The 10,211-nt window shown below is 46.2% G+C and overlaps 1 protein-coding gene across 1 annotated transcript; it reads left to right on the forward strand.

Moving 5' to 3' along the window:
• The first annotated feature begins 443 nt into the window (after positions 1 to 443).
• Positions 444 to 10,139, forward strand: LOC121615765 (bone morphogenetic protein 7-like). The gene is made up of 7 exons (XM_041950177.1): positions 444 to 890; positions 5,159 to 5,348; positions 8,009 to 8,157; positions 8,426 to 8,632; positions 8,738 to 8,811; positions 8,909 to 9,019; positions 9,111 to 10,139. The coding sequence occupies exons 1-7, from the start codon at positions 494 to 496 to the stop codon at positions 9,258 to 9,260; spliced, it is 1,278 nt and encodes a 425-aa protein (XP_041806111.1). The 5' UTR covers positions 444 to 493; the 3' UTR covers positions 9,261 to 10,139.
• The last annotated feature ends 72 nt before the right edge of the window (positions 10,140 to 10,211 follow it).

Consider the following 10,211-nt stretch of genomic DNA (forward strand, 5'->3'; position numbering starts at 1 on the left):
ACGGAGAGGCTGACTACCAGACCACTGCATGCAAAAAGCAAATGAAGAGACCGCCCGGGTCAACATGTGCTAATCAGATATTTGCTGTTAGAGTCCACTTTCATCAGTGGCCAGACAACCATGTCCAAACAAAGGGCGCAAGGATGAGGCACTTAGGTTTGAAGAGTCCACACCCAACCTATCTTATTACCATGATAAAAAAGGTGCACTCATGATAAGAGTACTTGTCATTGACTCAGCCCCGCACACTTTCCCAATCTTTCCAGACTTGGTTGATCCCACTCTGAACCCCTCCCCTGACACAGCGCCTCAATACAATCCATTCCCAAGTTGCCATGAAGAGGAGCGCGCGGCCGTATCACACCAAGACGACGCGCAACCACAGCTGATGAGTGCATGACACTGCGAGCTGAGAGGGGATAGTGTGTTACCGGTGGGAGAGCTCTTTGTGTGTCTTTTGACTTGTTAGAGCCGCGCGTAACGTTTGCGTAAAATGATGACGAGCGCCAGGGCGACGATAATGATGCTCCTGTCGTGGGGTTACTGCGCGCTGGCCACGCAGGTCGCTTTCTCCAACTTCTCCGTGGACAACGAGGTGCGCTCCAGCTTCATCCAGCGGCGGCTGCGGAGCCAGGAGCGCAGGGAGATGCAGCGGGAGATCCTCTCCATCCTGGGGCTGCCGCACCGTCCTCGGCCGCACTTCCACACCAAGCACAACGCCGCCCCAATGTTCATGCTGGACCTGTACAACACCATCTCCACAGACCCGGAGCCGCCCGGACACTCTCACTACAAGCCAGTGTTACCGAACCAGCTGTCCCCCGTGGTGACCCCACAGGACAGCCGCTTCCTAGACGACGCAGACACGGTGATGAGCTTTGTCAATCTCGGTAAGTTTACAACCCGCCTTTATATTGATAGTGAGTTATAATGCTCCTCAGCTGTGTTAGGCACACTATAGTGGCTTAATAGCATTATAACATTTGATCTCATGATATTATCGGCTACTATAACTCCTATGTAAGGACATATATTGTGTCTGTGATTGTCAATACATGAAGACTGAAGTTCTCCAAGATCTGCTACTCTTACATCACCAGTATCCGCTAAATATCACTACAGACTTTACTGTGATTATGTTATCATTCAAGAAATAATTAAAAACTGGCCATTTTTTGTTATATGAGTATTCTTTGCAAAATGTCCAAATCAGGGAGTAAATGGTATTATGTTGTTCAGTGTCATCTCTGTTGTCTGATGGAATAAACTGAAGAATCAAGGCACAGGAGTGCATTAAGTGTGTGTATGTGAAAGCCAGCGTCTGACATTGTGGCTTACGGGTCAATTTCTTCACTTGAAATCCAGCATTATGCATTCCGAGCTGTAAATGTTATGACAACATGCCTGTATCCGATTACCCCAGAATCCCTTCAAAGCTGCGGGGGAGAGGCTTTAGCGTGGCTTTGTTTCACATGACTAGGAATTGAACGGGGCATTGCTAAACCCAGAGGGAGTGAGAGACAAGCTGACTTAGATCGAGATACAAACTGCATCTAAACATGCTGTTGCTGCAGTAATCTCTGTTAGTGCAGGTGCTTGAGTGTGTGTGTCTGTGTGTGCAGTGCATTCCTGCATTTATGAGGCTGTTTGTGTGTTTGTTTGGAATCACAGGGGTCACAGGTGGGAGTTGGGGCTCACTCGGACATTATTGAATTTATAAAAGGTAAATCCTGCCTTTGTTTCCCTTGGAGATCCTTGGGCAGCTCTGATATCACTATGGTGAAACAGCAGACGGCACGGTGCCTGTGGCTCTTATCCGGATGCGGTTACATCCAAAACCAACCCATGTCTCCTTTATGCCCCTCTGCGGCCGCGGGGCTTATGGGTCAGCGCGAAGAGACGAAGGTTGTTCCTCTCAAAGAAACCTTCTTGTCTGTTTGCATGAGATTGAACTTTTAACGAAGAGCCATTTGGAGTTATTTTTCGATCAGCCCAGAAACGTGTATTTAATACAAAACATTTGGAGACTGTAAAAAAAACCCCTGAAACATAATGTTTTATGTCCTCAGTCGTGAACTTTTAACTGACAGTCTTTAGCTAATGAGACCGTTTCTGAAAACTCAAAGCAGATTTATGTGGTTCCGCACGCGAAGAGTTTGATTATGAAGAGAAAGGAGGGTGGAAAAAAGAAGGACACAGTGAGCGTGTGTCATTTCCCTCTCGGGCCCACCACGGCCTCCCGTGCTGATGATTGGCAGAGTTTTTTTCTGGCGCTCTCACATTGTGCTTTAGTTGACTCTGTCTTGGTGGTCCCAGGATGATCGCTTCAAGACCAAACTGGCTCATGGTATTTCCCTTCCAAAGACCACAGCTTCCAGTGTGAGGGAGAGCTGCTGTAGAGCTGCCCAGCCCCGTCTCCCAGTACACCCAGCATATCCTGCAGGTGGATGGGGCCTAGAATAGTATCATGGTATTATTTTAGATAAATCAACCTCATGTACTCATTTGTGCTTGAGAGCTTGTGTAATCATTTTGGAAAGTCCACACACACACACATGCTGATACACGTACACGGCTGCATATGTTTACTTGTTTTAGAGCGCCAAACCACAGGTCGTACTTCAGAATCTCCAGCAGGAAGCCTTCGTCTCATTGTCATGCAACATTGCACAAGGCTGCTGCTGCTGCTGCTGCTGCTGCCGCCGCTGCTGCGCTGCACATTAATAGTTTCTATTGTGCATTTGTTGATGAAGAAGTAGATTGAATGTAGTGAAAAGCCTGATTTAACTCTCAGTCTTATCTGTTCTGCTGTTCTCTGTTCTGCTACTCGTCATGTCAGCCGGCTTGTTTACTGCCGCCGAAACCTTCGCCTGGATAGGCGAACACATGCGTTCAGTGTGGGACCACAACACACCTGCAGAGCATGGGGAAAGGCTTAATGACCAGAAATGCTGCTGGCTTTCATTAGAAAAGAAAGAGTGCAAAATGTTCTGCTTACAGTTGGAGGAATGGCCGTGCTGCTGAAGAACAGAAAATGTATTGTGTTTGTGAGATTGAGCGGGAAGAAATGTGTTTGTCCTGCTAAGCCGATCTGTAGGAAGCATAAGGAGATCATATGAAGAATTTATTTGCCCCACTGGAAAATCTCATTAACCTTCTCATTATTTATACACTCACATGCAAAAGAATTCCATTCTTTTCCGTCTGCAGCCTGAATTGTAATGGTGGCATCCCCTGACGATGCACTTCTTTAAGCCCATGTGAAGACTAGCTCTGTAGATTTACAGCTCACTTTGTCATCAACAAGCAGACGCGGTGCTACATACTGAAGCAGATTAGTGCAGAGGCACAACATTTGTTCAGCAAAAAGTCTTTTTGGTGGTTAGGATAATCTGCAAGGAAACGTGCAGAGCTTCGTGGATATGAGAGGGAAGAAAGTGTCAGTCAGTTGAAACTTGAAGTCTGAACTTGGCTCATTCGTAGAATGTCAAGTCAGGTCAATTTGATTTACCATCACAAAGCACAGTTTTCTCTCATTGGAGCATTGGAAGACCCCCTTTAAAAAAAAAAACTTGAACACGGAAATAAAGGAAGAAACCAAGAGCGACAGACGGTTATGATTGTTATTCATAAAGGTCATATTTTCATCCTTTTTTGCATTTTGTTTTTGTGCAGACATTGTGAGACGTCTTTAAACCACCCATGCTGATTAAAAAAAAAACACTTACTATAAAATTGCTATAGGTTAATGATAGCTCTGTGGCTGTGTGGCCCTGCAGTGTGAGGAGTGATCTGAAGTGTTGAAATGCCTCCCAGAGGGAAGTTTGCATATCTGAGGTCTGATCTCTGCAGCTAATGGTCCCTAACGTAAACACACCAAGTCCTTACAAGCAATTATTGCTTTCATAAAAACACCCCCCGTTCCCTTCCAGCATTTAATCGCAGTCAAACAAATGACTAGCAGGGTTCAGAATGCACCGCTCTTAACGACGAACAGCTTGTGTGTGTTTTTGTGTCGTTGCAAATGTTTTTAGAAGACTTTTTGAGTCAGTGTGTGTGTGTGTGTGTGTGTGTGTGCGTGCGTGTGTGTGTGTGTGTGTGCTCGTTTGTGAAGAGAAATGTTCTGCTTCCAGTCTCGGTGTGCGGGGTGTGTGTATGCTTGTCTGTGCGCTGAAACAATAGTGGACCATCAGAGGGGAAGGCAGGGTGATGTCATGATGATGTCATGGTGTATGCCAGTGGGCAGGATGTGTTTAAGGCGGCTAATCGCTGCTCCGCTCTGCACACCTTCACCAGAGGCCTCCATCGCTCTTTCCAAGGACAAACACATTGGCTAATGCTGTAAAAACACGACACTGGAAAGCCTCAGGAAGCTTCGGGGTCTTTCTGACCACCGTTCCCGTGGAAAGTGTGAGTGCTGCACAGCTTCAGCCGGCTCCGGGCTGCTTGGAAACCCCGCGGTGCCATCAGCTACCGCTGCTTTACATCATCCTCTCCAATCTGAATGAAATCACTGCACGGTGATACACGGCAGAATGATCAGGGAGGTGTGGGTGGTACAGACGCTGGTAGTTAAGTCACACGAATTTGTGTGTCTCTCTATTCTTTATGTGCGTGTGTTTATAAAAGCACATTGGCTGCTGTGGTTTTCCGGGCAGTGCCTTAACAGGCCTTTTCTTGTGGTCAGCACATGTGTGCAATTTAAACAGGGAGCCAAACTGAGCCCCGAGTGTGTTTTTTCTCCCCCACATTGGCACGTATAGCAGGCTTGTCTTAAGTGATGTTTAGATCAATCACCTCTCCCATGCAAGCAGGATTTTTTCCTATTTCTGACACAGTGCTTCTGAGATGTGGGCAGAGTGACACACATCAGAGGAACGTTTGATTCAGCGACAGATACGCAGCCACCGACTGGTTTACCATCTGACTGTACTCACAGCGTTTGCCTTTTCCTCAGATGTACAAACTTTCCCTTTGAGGGTCAGAAGTACAGTATTATTTCACTGTGTGTGTGTGTGTGTGTCAGTGGATGCAGACAACCATAAACTTTTTGTCATAGCAGTGTTATAATCTGGTGGATCATGATAAAGCATCAATCAAATCAAAGATTTACACCTTGTCCCCTCTCTCCTCTTCTCTCTTTGTGCCTTCCTAATAGTTGATCAGGACCAGGATCTTCTGTACCAGCAACACAGAAGAGAATTTCGATTTGACCTTTCCCGTATTCCAGAGGGTGAGTTGGTCACAGCAGCAGAGTTTAGGATTTATAAAGATTTCATCCAGGAGCGCTATGAAAACGAGACATTCAGAGTCGGTGTCTACCAGGTCCTGCAGGAGTCTTCAAACAGGTACGGGTGTTTTTTTGTCCAGCTCCTGCACATTTTACAGATTCTTTGCTGCCTTTGCTGCTGCTTTCCCCTGATTTGCTTTGTGCTGCGTCATTTGTATCAGCTCGATCTCCTCAGTAATGTTTTGGCATGTAGGGATCAGTGTACTCAGATTACAAATCCAGCCATCTCTGGTTTAATTTGCCCAAGTTTTGTGATATGTGTCTGATTTCTGCCACCACCCGTGCAGTCACTCAGATTCATCATTAAGATTTAACAGCAGTGTGACTTTTCACAGTCAGTGTCCCTGTTACTCCAGATAACCCACAAAAAACAAGTCGGCCAGTTTTCACAGAGGCTGATTCTTCAGCAGAAACTAGTTCCTGAGATGTGCCGCTGCGCTGTTCTTATTTTAAATGTAGTTTTTCACTACCACGAGCATCACAGCCAGACATTTCAAAACTCGGCTCAACGAAAACCGAACCTATCGGCATGGCCAGAATTTGTTCTTTTTTAAATTCAAAACATTTGTCAAATGATCGTCCAAGTCTTCATAGTAATTGGTTTCATCGCTGCATGTGATTGTGATCGGGACACAGTACGAGCAGTGTGGTGGAGTTCAAACACCCGCCTCATGCTGCTGTGTGTTTCTGGGTGAAAACCGGTTGTTAGGCTGCTGTACGTGCGCAGGGATCTGTCTGCTTTGGTCGTGCCTGTCTACATTTCCCCACAGGTTATTTCTGCCGACGGTAGTGTCAGCACCGGCGCTGTTTACACAGACGTTAGTGTCAATTACAGAAACACAGCGGTTCTCTCCAGAGCCAGTTTACTCGCACACAGTCAGAGCAGGACCGTCCCCTGGAGACCTGCATTTATAACACGCAGCTCCAACCACAAATAACACTCTGAACCCGTCAGGCGTCACAGCACGCTCACACACAGGTGGTTAGTCCTCCATGTGTCTGTCCGTCTGTAGCTCGGTTTTGTCTCTCAGTCTGCCAGCTACTGTGTTACGCTTGCGCTGTTTCAAACCCCATCTGAAATGGGATAATTAGGCCCCGCACACTTCCCTTCTTCCTCACAAATCAAAGTTCTGCCACCCACATTATGAAATCCGTCTGCCTCATTACCCCGCTTGACTCTGCCTGCAAGGCACACGTAAGTGAGCAGGAGGAATCGTGTGCAGGCAGCAGATTTAAGCCTTTCATCTGTGACAGGGGGGCTCACAATGGTGTTAAGAGCAACACCATTGTCATTCACAGACGGGCAGGCGGCGGCACTAAAGGCAGACGCCTGCCCGAGGGTCTGAAATTCAGTCTGTAAACAAAGCTATTGTTTGGGAATCTGCCCTTAAGACGTCATGTATCAATATAGGAGTTTTCTTCTGGGGTGTTAGGAAAATGCTCCTTTGATAATGGCTATTCGTCATTGGTGGATACATGATTCAGGGGACTTACGGTGCATTTTCAGGTTCCTACATGTTGTTTTGAGGATGAAGCTGCAAAAAAAATCCTCTTTAATCTTGCATTAAAATGATTTAGGATCACTTATTGTAGGAATCTTTAATATTTACAATACATCTGTCCATCAGCTGTTTGCACTTTTTTGTACTATTTGGAGCACTCTGAATTTCTGCTGTATCGATTTCCTTGCTGTTCTGATTGTCACATTTATTTATCCAGATTCAGCGTGTTTACAGTGCAGTCAGAAGGGGTTTGGCCAGTCACGTATTTTCTCTTCTCCAGCACAAACAGCGGCCATGAGATTAAATAGTTGTGTCTCAGCTTTAATTTGAAGTTGTTTATATCCACATCTGATGAACAATGGAAAAAAAGTTCAACAGTGTTTGATGACACAATGTTATTGGACAAATTAGCACAAAGTTAACTAAAGTTATCGTGTTTTGTCTTTGGTTGCTGTGCAGCCACAAATGCCAACACCACAGGCGTATGAATTATTTTGCTGATTATTTGCCTTTCGTCTGGTCTTCAGCAAATGAAACACGCTCTCAGTTGGACTGAGGTCAGGTGTCTGACTTGGCTAATCAGCAACATTCCACTGGCCAGAAATCCTCTTGTTTGCCTTTAATGCATTATTTTCCAGCTGCATTGGGGGAATATGCAGAAAAAGGGGTTATGATTCCTGGATGTAAACACCTTCAAACACAAGACTGAAAATAAGCACTTTAACCTCAAGGTCATTGTTTCGTATCAAATCCAGTGCTCTGGTGTCCTACTACTTTTTAATTGCACTATTGCTATTACTGGACCACACATGTAGCGTTGCATTTTTTAGCCCATTAAATACTCATTTTATGTCATTTGCATGACAGCCAACCATTTTCCAAAGCATACCACATGCTTTTAGACTGTTTTCATACACTCCAGACAGCTGTTGGTTTTCATTTATGTCAGGAATGAGAATCAGTTTGCAGTAACTTAAAAACAAAAGATGGGCAACAAATCACAGTGGATAATTCATCACCGTAGCATTTAGTCAAACTTGTGTTTTCATTTTGTGGAAACATATTTTCAAGTAGCAACTGTTGAACTTCTTTGATGTTGCATCCAAGGAACAGTCTGCAGCCAAGCAAAGATACTCCACTGAATACCTGTGTTTTGGAACTCGGCGCTCTTAGCCTTGAACTGATTGAATTCAGTGACATCCGGTCCTCTCCTCAGGGAAGTGGAGCTTGTGCTGCTGGAGCAGCGAGAAGTGTGGGCTGCAGAGGAGGGCTGGCTGGCCTTTGACCTGACCGCCACCAGCAACCTCTGGCTGGACAACCCTGAGCAGAACCTCGGCCTGCACCTGGTCCTGGAGGACAGCCGCGGTCAGTAACTGCCATGAGCTAACATGGCGAGGGATCAAGAATACAGTCTTGATTTAGTGCTCTTTCAATACTGTGGTTAAAAGGACCACCACATATTTAGTGAATGTGCATAGAGGGTTCTCACAAAGTTCAAGTTCTGATTGTGGTTCTTGTGGTCATATTAGCATGTAGAAATTATTGTTCAGTAGAGTATTAGATGTGTGTTGTTGTGATCTTCACCGGTTTGTTGAGACTCTCATTAGTTTTGTTCCCCCGGCTCCCTCTGTAGGCCAGAGGAGGAACCCCCGACTGGCGGGGCTGGTGACGGGCAGTGGATCTCAGGAAAAGCAGCCCTTCATGGTTGCCTTCTTCAGAGCCAATGAGGTGCGCTTCCGCAGCGTCCGCTCTGCCCACGGCCACAAGGGGCGCCAGGCTAACCGCTCCAAACCCCAGAGGACTGTCCAAGATGCACTGAAGGCAGTGGAGGCTGCAACAGGTACCTGAACCCTCCAGATCTCACCCCCATAGACTCAGTTTTCATGACAAACCAACTGGCCTTCAATGCTAGTGTGCACTCAAACTTGCATGTTGTCTATTTCAGATAACCTCGGCATCTCTAAAGAGGGATGTAAGAAGCATGAGCTGTATGTCAGTTTCAGAGATTTGGGATGGCAGGTACAATTCAGAACCTTCACTTGATCTCATTTTGATATTATTTTATTTCCAAAAGTGACTATTGGCTGACATCTGCCTGTGGTTTTACTCTGGTCAGGACTGGATCATAGCACCAGAGGGCTATGCAGCGTACTACTGCGAGGGAGAATGTGCCTTCCCTCTCAACTCCTACATGAATGCCACCAATCACGCTATTGTGCAAACTCTGGTAAATCCCTGACAGGCCCTGATGACAGCCACTTTCTTTAAAACCTGCTGCACTTTCTGTGAGGGTTGATTTATGCTTCTTCTAACCACAGGTGCACTTTATCAACCCGGAGACGGTGCCCAAGCCCTGCTGTGCCCCCACTCAGCTCCACGGCATCTCAGTGCTCTACTTTGATGACAGCTCCAACGTCATCCTCAAGAAGTACCGCAACATGGTGGTCAGAGCCTGTGGCTGCCACTAAGCGCTCGTCCCCCCTCCTGTGAGCTCTGCTAATCGTGGCGGGATGAAAGTGAAAGAACAAGAGCTGATTTACAGACTGGTCATCAGGGATCTTGTGCCACAGAACAAGCTTTAATCCTGTGTGCTGTTGTTATGAACAGCAGCTGAGCCTCCCATGCAGTATTAACCACTACCACAAACCCATTAGATCAGTCACAGAGAAAGGTTGAACAGAAGGACTTCTTTTTTTTACTTTCAGTATAACTAGAAAAAGTGCACTGAAAGGAATCCGAGCACTGTGGAGTTAATTCAGAGACTCATACCAAACATTCAGCCACAGAAACAGCTAGTAAAAACTATTCTCCCCGATGTGCAACACATATCTACCTGCACTGGAATTCTCTTGTGACCATCAGGCATCAGAATATAAAATATTCCCTGGGTGGAAATGTGCATTTGGTAGCTGATTTCACAGCTCGTAACTTTACACTTTAAATCTCCGTCTTCCTGTTGAACCACCACATCTTGTATTTTGGAACAGCTGAATGAACTCAGGTCTCGATGAGAAGGAAAAAAAATCTGTGGACTCCAAAACAGACTTTACAGGTGCTGAACTGGTTGTTCAGGAGGCCAGTTGGACCCGATCAGGCGTAAGACAGCTTGTGAGTGTGCTGAAGATCAGCGAAGGATGACAGCCGGGACTGTTAATAACAGTGTGTGCGTGGCTGAAAGGACTGCCTGCTGGGCCTAGTTGCCTGGTGCAGACAAATATCATCAGCCCTGTGAAAGGCACGCAGTCTGCAAGATGTCAGCGATTCCTCTTCATGAGGCGGATGCCAGGGTGTGCACCAACACCCCGACTGCAGCTGCCTTCTGGTGTCAGACCAGAGCTGCGGGTGGGCAAAGGGAAGCTGTAATTTAGTTTTGTCAGATTAAAATAATGAAATAAATGGAAACAAGAAGCAGGAGTGTG

Source organism: Chelmon rostratus, chromosome 2 (assembly GCF_017976325.1).
Source record: "Chelmon rostratus isolate fCheRos1 chromosome 2, fCheRos1.pri, whole genome shotgun sequence".
NCBI lineage: Eukaryota > Metazoa > Chordata > Actinopteri > Chaetodontiformes > Chaetodontidae > Chelmon > Chelmon rostratus.